The following is a 14,765-nucleotide window of genomic DNA, read 5'->3' on the forward strand; positions in this document are numbered from 1 at the left end:
TGCTGCCACCAGGTGCTCATCAGGTTTCCTAGAGACAAACGAGTTATTATCCTCATTTCATGTGTGATGAAACCGTCCTGTCTGTGCCCTGCAGTGTGACAAGTGTTGCAACCAAGGGTTTAGCAGAGGGAGACCAAGTTTAATGCCGTGCTCGTTCACTGCACCACTACAGAGGTTGAGTTAAGGTGAACGTTTCTGTCGTGACATCTGTCAGTGGCCTCTGGCTCTTAGCTGCTGGCTCCCTAGAGCAAGTCCTGCCCATTCTCTGAGTTCTGTTGGTGTAAATGGGGACTGCTGGGACTAATTATCTCTGTGATCCAGGGATTTTTGTCTTCAGCACATCACAAAACTGCTGCTGATAGTGGAAACAAGTGTCTTCCCAAATGTGTAGCCTTTACAGACGAGCATTTCTACTCGTGTCCATCAGGTGGCAATGTAACCTCACTCTTCTTTTTGTTTTGCAGACTGGCTCCTGCCCTGCGACTGAAACTGCAGCATCTCGGGAGCCACTGGTGAGTTCTTCTAGAAGCAGTAAATAATTTCTTGCTAATAATATAATATACATGACTTGTTGTACTTGCTGCATCATTTTGCATACATTGCCTTATGTTTCCGAGGAGTTGGTTTTGTGAATGAGGTGTAAGCTGCCTGATGTCACCGTGTTGCTGGCCTCTGACCTGTAGCTCCTGCCTTTCCAGCGGGTCACACATGGGGCACCCAGGCTCTGAGTTGTCCTTGAGCAGGGACCATCTGTCCTAAATGTGCGCAGTGCATGCTCTCGATTAGCGCTTATTTGTTAAAGAGTCTGAAGAAGGACCTGTGCAGCATAATTTGAACAGAGATTCCTAGGGCTGTTGTCTAATAAAATAACTTCTGCTGCTCGGAGACCTCATTCAAATTGTCTTTATTTTCAGACGCACTCAGAGCTAGCTTAGAAGTGTCTTGCAGCTGGCAGTGCATGTGATCCAATGTTTTGACTCTAGAACTGTTCTGGAAAGGGCTCTGGGATTTTTTTTATATGAGGATAACTAAGAGAACTTTTTTTTTTTTTTGATGGTGACGCAGCCTGGGAAGCGAGCCACCAGTCTCCTGAGCTGCATTAATTTATTTTACAACCTTCTTTTTCTTTTTTTCCTTCTTCTTCAGCTCTCTATAACTCAGTCAAAACGTTGCCAAAAATGTTAGCCCTTCTTATTGTGCTAAACATATCATCCCCTCGTTCTCTGGATTTCAGTTTGTGGCGATGGTGAATACAAGCTGTTTGCAGTGAGAAGACACAAGTACTTTCCATAATGGCATGGCACCAGTTACATCAACATATTTTTACCTTGTAACTCTTATCTGGATAACCCAGGAGATGATTTTTAAGGGAGGGAGATGTGAGTAAAGACTATGAACTGGGAAGGGTCAGTAAAAAGCATTTAATGAGAGGGCTGTTCATGAATTCTGTTAAGCTCTGCAGTGAAAATCCTAGTAGCCTAGTAACACCGTGTGATCTCTTAATTGCATAGACGTCTACGTGTGAATTTACCTGAAGCTGTTACTGACAAGGGTAGCACACCAGCTTTGTGATGGATTTGGTGGTTTTGGTGCTCCCACTTAGGAAGCTCATAGCTGGCAGCAGATCATCACAGCCTGTGTTGGTAAACTGTGCGTTCTCCTTCTCAAGGCAGATTCCAGCATCACCTTGGATTTAATTAATTTCTTACTGTATGTGCAACTGAAGAATTGCTCAGAGGAAGCACATAGCAGCTGTGTATCTTTCTGTGCAGATATATATTTGTAGACATGTACAAATATTTATAAATGTAAAGAACTCCAAAGTAAACTTTCCTCTCACGATGGTGAGTCTTGCATGTGAACTAATTAGGGCCCTTTGAAAGGTGGAGCCTTTCTCCTTATTTTTTCATTATTTGTCTTTTATATTAAGCTCTCACAGCCTCTGTCACGTTTGCTTAGGAGCCATTATTGTTTCCAGCTGAGTATCTGGAGAAGCCTTATTAAAGGAGCCGTTCGGTTCTGCGAGCCAGATGACCGAGCTCCCACCACGCTCCTGTGGCTTCTCTGTAGCCAGGATCATGCACGCCGCCTTCTAACGCAGGCAGCAGATCTGGGTCCACGAAGGGGACTTGTAGGCACATGGAGCCATGTCATAAAAAATGTTTACGGAAACGCCAGAACAAACTGTGGCACGAGTCCAGCAAGTGGCTCCATGTGGAAGGGCCATGCGCTCAGGCAGGTCGTCGCTGACTTCAGATCTGGTGGTAAGCAGCTGAGGAGGAATATAAGGTTTCAGAGCCTTACAGGGTCTGGAGGAGGGGGAAAAGTGTCTCAGGACCACATTCAGATCTGTACCCTCTTGCCTTTTTTGACTTAATTGGTGGCTGATGGTACTTGGGGCTTTGTAGGGTCGGGATGTGTGTTGAACAAATCGGTGGTGCTGTGCCCAAGAGTGAGAAAGCAAGGAAATTAAAGCACCTTATACTGTGTCAGCACATGTCATGATAGGGTTGAGCTGATTTTGTCTCACATCTGTGATTGTAATGGGTACTATATCCTGCATGGTGCTGAGTCTGTTCTGCTCTGTGCTTGGTCACACTCTTCTGTGTGCTGTGCCCCCAAAGCATGCAGCTTGCAGGGGGAATCCAGGAGAAGCGATGACTTCTGGCTGTTTGCAGGAAGACTTCAATGTTCTCCAAGATCACGTAACCAGGTGCGATCCGACACGTCCTCGGTGTCCTGCGTTTTGTGTCCTCAGACTGTACCTCGCTGCGGTTTCTGGCCTTACTGAGGCCTCCAGAATAGGGCCCTACAGATTCCTGTCACACTCCTAACAGCTCTCCTCGCAGCTCCCTCGTGGTGTGCGCTGTTCCAAACCACCAGAATGGAGATAAGGGGCTCCGCAGCCATGCCATTAATCCCTTGAGTTATCCGGTGTCCTTACAATAAACTGTCCCAACTGAAAAATACTCCCTAATGAGAGGTCATTGTGTTACAGCACTGACAGTGGAGAATGGGTTGGAGGGGGATGGGAGCAGCTATAATTTTTGCAGCCGAGAGCGGACACTCATTTCCCTAGCTGTCGGTCTTGGCCCATTAAAATTTGCCGTGTAGCTCCGTAGTGGGAAGTGTAACCTTGTGTTAGCAGAGTGTCAGCATCTCGCTCCGCTGCTGTTTACAGCCACGTTTGTCATCGTCAGTGCAGGATCAGCTTCTCCTTGAGTGCAGCTTATCAGTGAGCGGTGCCGCATCCCTTTCTGCTCTCCCCAGCTTTTGTATGTGCGGCCACCTCCGATAATCCTCTGAGCACTTGTGGCATTGGAATAGGTTTGTCTTTTTGCTGCTACTCACAGCAAAGTCCTGGGATGTGTAAAAGATGTAACGATATGGGACAAAGCCCCTTTCTGCGAGGTTAAAACATTAGGAAATCCCCTTTCTTCTCCAATCTTTGTTTCTTTCATCTCATTTCTCTCTCTTCTCTTTAGAGTGATTACTTAGTCTTTTCTGCTTCTTTTTAGCTTGTTTTGACTCTCCCTAGCAAGGTCTTGTAGCTTGTTAGACCTACTGTGCTGCTTTTGAGGTGCTTTCAATAGCCTGAATATGTTTGCTGTTGGCCTTTGGTTTTTGCCCAATCTACTGCAGCCTAAATTACAGCTAGGAAGGCAGTGCATCTGAAAGCCCCTAACACAAGTCTGGGCTGTGAGAAAAACCTAAGGGAACGGAGCCCATAAGTGAGGTCTTCTCACATGCTGCTATTTTATTTTATTTTTTTCTGCCACAATACATACTCCTTCCCCTGCTGCTGCTGGAAGAAGTACTAGTAAATATAAAAATACTGGTTGCAAATGTAAATCACTCTGTTGCTTTCTTACTGCGTTACAAAATCCCTGGATCATGTTGTAAAGAGCGGGGTATTCTCTTTTGTAGAATTATTTAACTTTTATTTTTAGCATGTGCTGTTTCTTTCTGTTTCTTATTGCAGATGATAGCAGTCAGCACTGAAATGTGGACGTTTTATTCCCTTTTTTACAGGCAGGCAGAAGGTACAAGGTAACAAGAATTACTGCTGTCTCTACAGCAATTAGTGTAGAATTTGTTGGTATGTGCTGGAGCCCTCATGGCTCTTTCCAACCCTTTGTTAAGCAGATTTTCAAATTTTTAAGGCTCATGGTAATGGCCAAAATACTTTTAATAGCCTCTTTTGTGCAGACATCACAGGCTGTATACTATAGCCCTTCGTTATCATGTCTAGGGAATGCATCTGTGTTGTTTCAGATTTTTAGAGAAGCTATTTTAGATGTTCTGGTTAACTGTTCAGCCAGGTTCACTTGGCAAGTTGGTGGCGTAAGTGTGAATAAAGTTGTAGAGCCCAGAGACCTGGGCTTTTGGCCTGGCAAGTGAGGTCATTGCTATTTTCTCTTCCCTTGCATGTCTTTGGAAGAGACTCTAGGCTTGCATCTGTATGCTTTTTTTAAGTGATTGCGGCATACTTCACTCAGCTGCTTCTTTAGTTCACCCTTCTTTTTGACTCCTTTTCTGGTGGTCAAGGAATAATGGGGAAAGATAAAAAGAAGAGCAGAAAGGGGACTTGACATTGCTATAGCCATAGCTTATATGTAGGCACAGCTTCATGATAGTTAATGTAGTCTCTTGCCCATGCTGAACACTTTTGGTATTTGTATCTGGTTTCCTGACCCACCAGCTGAGATCCCAAACTGAAGCCATGATGCTGTGGTTTGGTTACGGGCAAATTTAGTTCCTCTGCAGTTTCTGTGTTCCATTTCTGTTTCCTTGGAAGTAAACCAGTAAAAAATATGATGTGTGTTTGTGGTGGAGAAAACTTTTGACATTGAAACTGGACAGAGATGAACTTTCCTCATGTACTTACCTCTCCCAGCTGCCTGGATTTAGTGCATGACAGCAGAATGGTCAGTTCCTCTGTTTCATTGCCTCCTTTTAAGCTTTATTTGTTCTGCCAAGCTTCCTTTTCAGTAGACTGTGGTTAAAGAGAATTTCATTTCAAGTTCTGAGGAAGGAGCTTTGCAATTGAGATTTTAAGTCTGACTACTTTTAGCTCTGACTGGTGTAAGTAGAAGTTGCAGGAGCCTAACACTACAAGATGATGAGTGGGAATGAGGAAAGGTTACAGAATTGTGCCATAAGGTATGAGAGAGCTCATTGGGGCTAATAAGGGGATTCAGAATCCATTTCTGATGAACAAATCATTGGGCACATTGCGAATTCATATTGCTCTCCTTCTTACAAAGCAATAGATACTATCTTTCTGCCAATCAAACCCCACAGAAAACAAGTCAAGAATTAATTATTTTAAAAAAAAGATTTTCTTCTGTCCAAACTCTGTTGAAATTAAAAGTATTTTCACTGCAAAACTTATACCTGGATTTCTGGAACACACTCCTCCACTAGGGATACCATGTAGTCCTTACACTTTATTTTGAAGTTTACAGATCTTTGTCTAGGTTTGTAGAAAAAGTATTATTTTTTTCAGAAGGATTTTTGTTTTCAGAGATGATCTGAGGGACAGGAATGTTCTGGAGGGACAATCCTTATCACACTTCTGCTTTCCATTTTCCCACCCTTTATTGTTTAACACAAGATTTATACCTGTTTACTGTACAAATTTTCTGTCTGCCACGGTGGGTTTGTTCAGAGTGGTGGCCTACACTGAATAATTCTCTAAAAGTAAATCTATCCAGAGGGGATTTCCAGACAGCCAGAGTCAGTAGGCAACTAACTTATAGCCCCCAGCGAAACATTAGTCAGGATAATTTACCACTGTCAGCAGGAGAGGGAGAGAGACTATCAGCTCTGTGACCTCCTGTGCAGGCAGTAACCCTAATGGTGTGATAATGCTTCCGTTTGTTTGGGAGTTCCTGAACGTGTTGCTGTGGATTTCCAGTGCTGGACAGTAATTCCATCAGGCTGTGGAAGGCAATTGCTGCGGGGATTTCAGTTTTACAGGGCCAAGAGCAGGGAGCCAGAGGTGTGTGACTGCCCTGCACAATATGCCTTGGTTTGCTGCAAAGCGAATTCTGATACGGACGAAGCACACCTCTGGTGTATGTGATGTTTTCATAGCTTGGAAGTTTTTGTTTTCTTCCCTTTTTTCCCCTTTTTTTGGTCTCACTACCGAGTATTCACTGACTTCTTTTGTTGTTCATGCAAAATGTACTTCTCTTTTGCTCTGTTGATTTAGAGAAATACATTATACGTGCAAAACACGCGGATGTAAATTTACCTACAGAGCATAGTTAAAGGAGCACTGCCACATTGAGTTAAATTGTCGGTCTGATGTCAGTGGGAAAGTTTCCTTGGAATTCCTTTAAATCCCAATTTTAAAAGAGGATGGAATATAATCGTTTGGGATATAATTGCTGCTGTAGCATTATATGCTAATGAATGAAAGCTAGAAACTTGCAGTAGTTACAGGCCAAAGCAGGTTAAGGCCCTATCAGCCTGTACAAAATGTAATAATGGCTTTGGATGTCCCTCAGAGCTTACAGGTTAAACAACAACTTAGAGCCAGTGGGTGAAAGTATCATAACATCTAGGTAGGTACACTCATTTTTGGTTACCAACAGCGTTGTTCTATGTACTCATGCAGAAAAAATTTCTGAAAGCAATTCTCACTTTTCAGATAAACCACTATTACTGCTCAGAAGACTTTTAAGATGTTTTTGAAATAGTCATGATACTCTGGCAAAGCTGTTCCTTACAGGCAAAGTTGCTCATTACAAAACATGCAAGGAAATTAATGTACTGGGAGTTCAGTTGCAATCCCTTTAACGTTAGGTATGGTTTGGCTTCCGGAGATCCCAGCTCTCACTGAAGGCAGAAAAGGAGCTCTGGTGATTTGTGACGTTGGAAAAAAAAATGTTGGCACCCACTTAGAAAATATTTAACATTGCTTGCTATTTACCTTTGAGAAAAATGAATTTCATTTCTCTGTTTATGCTCACAGGATGTTTTGGAGGCATAAACACGCTACACCTACAAGGAACTTTTTATAGATCAGGGTCTGCTTTGCTGCCAGCTGGTTGCTCTGTGTTCGTTGGCAGCCCAGCTCTTTGCCTGCTCAGAAGGATTGGGAGCACTTTGTTGTGTGCACCCCAGCTGTTGGGAAGGGTGCCTTTTAATTTCAAACAGGTGGCGGCACACAGCAAGGAGGCGCCTGCAGTGTGTGTGCTTTGGTAATGATGGGTTACGGGATCAAGGTGAGATAATAGTATCACTTCAGCTCTGTGTGCGTGGAAAATATGCTATGTGCAAAACAACTTGTAGAGGGCAGCAATTGCCCACAGTTCTTTCCGCTTAGGGAGAGGAGGGACCAGCTTAAGAACTTCACAGGAGTGTCTGCCTTTTTAGCTTCTTGAAATAACTTTATGTAGGAGACTCGTTCTTTAGAGTGCCTCTTGACTCCATGTTATTAAATTCCTAACCTGGAGAGTGTTGCCAGAGATTCTTAATTCCTCTCCTCTAATACCACTGAGCAGTTGGACTCCTCTTGCCCTTATCCAGCTGCTGTCTGGGTTGTTGTTACTGCAATCAAAGAGTTAGTCTTGTCACTGCTAGCGACTTTCATGAGATTATAACTGCTTACATGTAATAACTTTCTTAATTTCTTGGCATTCTCTTACTTTTACCTGGGAGATCACACTGTAAGAAAAAATTGCAATAGCTACAGCGTCTTTGTAGTGCCTCAGAGCAAAGCATACATTGCATCTTCATCACGTTAAAGTATGGAAGCTGAGGCACAAAAGGCAGAATGAATTATTCAGGAACTTGAAAGAACTTTCCCTAGCTTTGATGAGCAGGAATACATCCTTCAGATACTTCTGATGCCAACACCTTCAGAAGTGAGGTTTGTAAAACTAGAAAGTTGAGAGTCACTGTAGTTCATAGATTGGGAGTTCCTAAGCAGCTCGTTAGAGAAGACTTTCCCTGTTGCTCAATTTTCTTGTGTTTCTCTGGAGGTCACTTCAATTGCAAATCCTTCCAAACGTCTTAATCATTTGGGGCTTTGTTTGTTTTGTGAGTGTGTGTGCATAGCTCTTTGCCCTGTCGTGATTGTACAGACCGTGTCTTCTGCCCAGTTGTGATCCCATAACACACCATGGCTTTTGACAATGCATTTGACAAATGCATTTCTGGAAAAGTAGCAATGACAGTATGCATAGCTCTTTAGTAAGGGGATTTTACAGCTGGAAAGAAGCATGAGGGATAACTTCATATCACCAGCCACGCTCACAGTGTGCCCTGCTTTTTTACATTGTGTTCTATCTCTTGGTCAGAGCAGGATTGTCCTCTGCTGTCAGCTGTTCCTTGGGATGCAGTTGTGCAGCTCAGCACGCCTTCCTGGGATGGAGCATCCCTGCCATGCAGCGAGAGTTTCCTGTGTCTCCCCTCCAGCTTGCTTCTCCTGTTTGTGTGCCACCCCAAGTGATTCCTTTCCTCTTTAAGCATCTGCACCCTTCAGATGTTTGCAGACAGTTATCACATCATTTCTCCTCTCCCCACCCCCATCCCGGTCTCTTAGCCAAGCTCTACATATTTAGCTCATTTAATCTTTCCTCATAAGTCAGGGCTGTAATTGACAGCTCTGACACGAAGAGTCGCATTGGTTACACACGCTGCCAACAGGATATAAATACTTTCTGTGCGGTGATTGAGAATTACAGTCAAGACTGAGATGAGTCCCCCCCTCCCCCTTGACGCTGTATTTTTGACAACCCCTTTCTCAACATCAGGTTGCCACGGGCTCAGAAAGATGAATTTGGGTCTCACTCCAGTGGTCAGCGCCCCAGGCACCGGTGTGTTTCAGAGTGCTTGTTTCAGGTCACTTGGGAATTCACTGTTAAAGCCACATGGGATTCTGTCCTGACCCGAAATTCTTACAGAGGTCTTCCCTGTGCTTCTGCCGGGCCTGCAGAGGTCTCAGCCTGCTGCTGGCCCTTCTTGCTATGCACACACATGCTGAGAGAGGTGTTGCAGCCACTGCCCTGCTGCATGTGTTTAAGCAGTGCCGTCGGGAGGCTCACAGCACTGGTGCTGGCAGGGATCTGTGCCTCAGATACTCTTGGCACTGATGTTCCTCACGGTCTCTGCCAAGAGGAAGCTCAGGATGCTATCGATCCGATTGGCACAGCTGTGAACGAGTTCAGGGTTCCTGCTCCTACATGTTGGGCCTGGGAAGAGGCTTTTAGCCCAGCCCAGGGAGGTGTTGCGTTGGGAGCAGAGGTAGCTCCGTACTGCGTGTCCAGGAGTGAGAACATACAGATCCGTTTCCAGCGAAACAGATCTGGAGGTTGCTTTAGATGACTTGTCTCCTCACGTTGGCTGCATTCGTTTCAAGAAGATAGGTGGAGCTGACAAAGGCTGGGGGACTGGGAAATGAATTGTCTGCCTTCTAATGTTGTGTTCTGTGAAGCTTCATATGATACAGCTTCCCCAGCGGGGCTAGTTCACAAACATTACATGTATTATTGCAAAGCATGCAACATAAAGAGAGCATTTATGAAAGGGAATATCAGAGGAAACATTATAGCAGGGACCTTTATAGCCTTTCCATTATTATGGTTTAAATCTTGACGTGGTCTTTATTTGCAATGACACTGGGACCAGTAAAGAAGTGTTTCTTCTCTTCCCCTCCCCTCCCCTTTCTCCCATCTCCTTTTCATTCTTTTCTTCCACATCCTGTTCTGAAGCTGTGGTGCAGAGATACAAATCGTTAAACATGCAAGTAGTCGGAGAGCCAGGTTTCAGTTTGTGTGGAATCAGCCCCTTTTGACTCAGAAGTTGGAAACCAGATGACTCACTGCGATGCATGTTTGTTGTTTTTAATAACTGTCATTTTGCAAAATATGGTCAAAGCTTCAAACCCTGACTTCTGGAGTAGGGGTGGTGTGTATTTATTTTTAATTTGGGAGGCTATAAGCTGGAATGTGTTTGTAGCTGCAGTCTTCCCTTAAAGTCTGAGATAAAATGAATTAGAGCATTGACAGCGTGAAAGGTTTTAAAGCTTTTTTTTTTTTCCCCTTTTACCTGAAAAAAAATATTCATTTTCTTGATCAATTACTTGAAAAAGCTCCAGGTGCCAAACATCTGGTGGGATTGTCGGCCCCTGGTTTATGTTTTTGTTTTTTAATATATACCCAAAGGGACAGGTTCCTCAAAAGGAAAGCAGACAGATGTTTTTCATTTGTGGAGTTTTAAAGAATAGATGCCATTCCTGCTTTATCATTTCAATTTCTAACAAAATTTTCGGCCATCTCCTTTCTTTTATAGGAAACCAGCAAGTGTAGTATTTTAGTGGCAGAATTCCCTATCAATAAAATCTGTTAGCAGTATGGAAAATGTGAAAATACGTACACATTTTACTTTCTAGTGATTTATCACTGCTTGTACAACAGTTTGTAAACTGTAAGCTTAATATTAAGTGCTTTATGGTCGTTTTTTGGGTGTTTTACTTTCTAATCTGCCCCAAGAAGTGTTGTTTTAATTTGCCAAAATTCTGCAGGTTTGTTCTGGAAGTCAGTTAACTCGCAGTGAAAATCTACAGCCACTCCATCACAGAAGAGTGGAGTTACATAAGTACAAAGTCTGTATACACGAGAATATGACCCTAGTTATAAAAACTGGGTATTTTTATACAAATATAAAAACTGTATTCTGCCTTACGACAGAATTCATCGTGGTCATAGATTTTCCTCCAGTTCAGTTTGCAGGTTTGAATGCTTTGCAACTGTTTATTGCCATGATTTATATTATGATCTTTTGCAATTGCTATTGCAAAATGAAGTGCTGGGGTATCGTCCAAGGGAGGTACGCTCCTAGCCCACCTCAGCCTGTTCCTTCTTGTTAGAGAGTTATAAAAACAAAACAAAAAAACAGGGGCTGATTTAAAATGGAGGGTTCAAGTTTGGGTTCTGCTCGTAGGCTGAGGTGGGGCATCTCTCTGAGGGTGGAAGTGCTGGGCAAAGCCCCATTGCCGCTGCTCCGAGAACATTTGGCTACTCCTGCCCAGCTGTTGTGTACCCGATCCTTTATTCTGATCGGGAAAGAAGAAGGTTTGGTCTTTATTTCTTAAAGGGAATGTAATGGTTGCCAAAGACAGCAGAGTGTTGGCTTTGGGACTTAAATCATCTCCCAGGACTCAGCGCTGTGCTGGGCTAGCAGCACTGCAGGACTCCTCGCCAGCACGGCGTGGCAGGGACCCCCCTCACCCCCAGGACAGGAGAGGAGGGGAGAGCTCAGTCCAGTCCATTCGATGCTTGCCTTCCCTCTGAAGCTGCCAAGAAGGATGCCAATTTTTCCATTTAGCTGCCTGTTGTATAGACCTTAAAAGGGAAGGTTTTAATGCAGTTGGCTGCTATATAGACTGTTAAAGGGAAGTTATTTATTTTAACTGGCTGCCGTATGGATTATTACAAGGGCATTCTTTTCGCTGCAGCTGCTATATTGACTAGTGAATGTGCCGGGCTGTATTGCTGGTAGCTGTCATATTGACTGTTACAGAAAAGATCTGTATTTAAGCCATAGCACAGCACTGGGATCTCCCAGGCAGGATATTAATGCTAATTCATCTGCTCACCCCCTGCTGTGAGTGTTATTTGTTTAAATCTGTAGAATCCCACAGCGCGTTTATATCCTCGCTAGAGTGAGCTCCGCTCCCTGTAATTATTTAACATTATATGCTGATATAAATTGTAACAGTTAAAGAATGGTAATGAGTAGCAAAAAAACACAAACTTAACCTTAGAAATGGCAGAGTCAGCTCTTAAAACAACAGCCAGCAACTTTCGCTGTTCTCTCCCTTTTCCCAAGTCCATATGCACAATATTGTGCATACATTATGTGTGTGCGTGTGTGTTCATGCTCGCACTGGCAACTGTGCCAGGCAAGGCTGTAATTATGCAGAATGTACTGTGAAACTTCTGCACACACTCCTAATTACATACAGTGCCTACGTACGGCAAGTTTTATCTCTCGGCAGTTGAGCTTCTTGATGAGTTGGCCTGATAGGTGATGTGAGCTGGGGTATCAGGAGAGAGGAGCCGGAGCCCCTGGGTTCCTCTCCTAGGGAACGCGTGGCCGAAGGTTAGGCTGCAAAGCCATCGGGTGTCACTGTTGCTCTGCGTAGGCTCAGCTCGCAGTGGGTTTGTCTGGCAATAAAAGCTGGACTTTGGAAGTAGTATTTGGGGCTATAAACATCTGAGGCATTTACACATAATTTATATGTAAAGTGCATGTCCGTGCAACACCACTGACGTGTGGGTGGAGTGAGCGGAGGTAGCTCTGTTGTGCGTTAGATGATTATTTTTTTAGTTTCTGTTGCCTATTATAGCATTCTTGTCCCAAACTGGCGTGCAAGATGGCCAACCACTGCCGGGTGGTGGTTGTGCTGTGCTTCAGGCGTGGCTGCTGCTCGTCAGCGAAGGTGACCTGATTCCTGCGTGTAATTTGTCTGTGGACATAAAGCTATGGGCAGATTGTTAATTGTAGGAAAAAATGTTTTTATGGTGTGCGCAGTTATGGTGTAGAAACAACAAAATTGTTTAGTGTGGATTTTTGAAGAGCTTTGGAGCTATTGGGCTTAAAAGGTACTGGAGAAATAGAGTCTTTTAACTGCGGTGCGTGTGTAAGAGCTCATTGACAAAACAGATTTGCAATAAAACAGTTCAGCAATACAGTATGAAAACTTTCACTGACTTAAAATGGAAAAAAAAATGTGAATAGGAAAGGAAATATATTTTCGCAAGAGTTCTTTGTACTCTGTGTCCCTTCTGATTTCAGGTAGGGAGTAAAAGCTGGCGTAAGAGGAGCTGAGCTTGTACTTGATTTGCAGAGTAGCGTGATGGTCGGTTGGGCTGCGTTGGCAGCATGGACCTGTGCCAGACTTCACCACAATTCATACTGTGTCAGTTTAATAAATGCACTACTTAAATTATGAAATTACAAAAGAAAAAAGAGAATGCACTTATTCAGACTCTTAATACATTAAAAATAAGGCATTAAAACACTGCCTTTTTTTTTTCCTTCCAGAATCAATAATGAACAGGAAGGGTTGTAGACATTAACAGTCATGGACATTCAAACTCTTATACATAAATTATCTTAGAAAAATGCACATAAGACTTGAATAATGTAAATACATTAATGCATTTAATAATTTAAACATTAAAGCGCATGCAGGAATTCGTGGCAGAAGCTGTTCTGAGATAAGGAACGGTCCTGGAAGTTGTGTGTCCCAGGATCGATGGCTGGTTTCTCCTTGAGAAAACTCTCAGGGGAAGTCAAGCTGTGCAACTAGAGCGACCGCCTGTCCTGTGAAATCCCAGGACGTTAGCTAGCTCTTTTGCTTTTCACTTCCCATTCTCTCCTCCTTGTGTGTGAGCCCACATGTGCAGAATATCCTGTGGTCCACGGAAGGCCAGTGTACATTTTGTCATTTCTCTTTTGCACGTGTGCTGCTCTTTGATTATGAATTAGGTGTAGCAGCTTCAGTGAGCCTCTTGGCTGGAGGTAAAATCCCACCAAATGCTAAAGAAACTGCCTACAAGAATTCGCAAGGCATGGTATTACACAGGGTAAGAACTGTGGACGGTATCGGGGCTCTGATCTACCAGTTCTCCTGAGAGACAGGAATATGGAGTCTGGAGTACAAAGAGCAAAATGGGGATCCTGTTCTTCCAGGGCTTTGCATGGACCTGTTATTCAGCCTCCATACCAGCTGCTGGTACAGCAGTGTCAGCGGGGGAGCGGGAGGCTTGGGGAAGTAGTAGAGCTCTCCAGGAATGCTCGTCGCTTTCTTGGAGCCCTGAAAATAATGAGGTTGGCTCCAGTGTAACAACAAGTAAGGGAATGCTGTTCTTGCCTCTCCTCTTGTCTGTGAGCTGAAGCAGTCAGCGCTGTCACAGCATCTAACTGGCCCACCGGGGTCCCCCTCATGCCAGGCATTTTCCTGAGGTTTTTGAGCTGTTTCATTTTTGCTGATGTAATTAGGTTTGAAAGGTGTTGCGGCAGCCCCTCGTGCCGTATCCCCTTGGTTCATTGCCTTGCTTTCTCTGTCTCTTATGCAGGGAAGAGGACAGGTGCTTTGGAGGTCATTTGCACCCCTCAGTCCCACTCACGGAGTGGTAGAAGTTCTCCTGCTTAGATAACTTCGGATAACCTAGATACTGAAATGATGGAACTAATAAAAAAGAGCTTAGTCTGATCCCAAAGGGGGAAGAGTTGGGTTGGTTAATTAAAGGAGCCTGGCACAGGGCACCTAGTAATTATAGGTGCAAGAAGTCTGAATTTGAAGAGGACTGTGCAGCTGGAGAAGGATAGGGAGGCACCCAGAACTCTGCAGGCTGTGGGCAAGAATGCAGCAAAACCAGATCTGGAAATCAGACTCTGGCAGAATTCCTTGGTGAATTCTTATTTATTCCATTTTTTAATGAGGACCTGAATCTCTCCTTATGCATTTCTGTTTTTGCATGCACATGCGTACGTACAATTCCAGTTACACCCTATGGCTGGGAGGGTGGTTTTATTAAAGACCAGAAGATTGAGAGACAGATGTTTTAAGAGACACAGGCCTTGCCCCTGTAAGTGGTTTGGAATAATTAATGCTGACTGCTGCATTGGTTGTATTATCGATGATGCTACCGGGTCTTTATCTCAAGCATCATCTCAGCACCCATGAGTCTGTATCACTGTAGGGCAGAGCTTTTGAAGGCAAAGGGGCTGAAGCCACCAGG

The 14,765-nt window shown here is 43.9% G+C and overlaps 1 protein-coding gene across 2 annotated transcripts in view; it reads left to right on the forward strand.

Annotated features, from left to right (window-relative positions):
• Positions 1 to 14,765, forward strand: part of PEX14 (peroxisomal biogenesis factor 14) — a 77,465-nt gene that overhangs the window by 6,209 nt on the left and 56,491 nt on the right. Inside the window, exon 2 of one of the 2 annotated variants that reach the window (XM_038166762.2) lies at positions 465 to 512. In XM_038166762.2, the coding sequence (XP_038022690.1) occupies positions 465 to 512 (48 nt within the window). Of the gene's footprint in view, positions 1 to 464; positions 513 to 2,098; positions 2,265 to 14,765 lie in introns of those variants that run through there. The other variant, XM_038166761.2, reaches the window with a different exon arrangement.

Source organism: Anas platyrhynchos, chromosome 22 (assembly GCF_047663525.1).
Source record: "Anas platyrhynchos isolate ZD024472 breed Pekin duck chromosome 22, IASCAAS_PekinDuck_T2T, whole genome shotgun sequence".
In the NCBI taxonomy this organism is placed as follows: domain Eukaryota; kingdom Metazoa; phylum Chordata; class Aves; order Anseriformes; family Anatidae; genus Anas; species Anas platyrhynchos.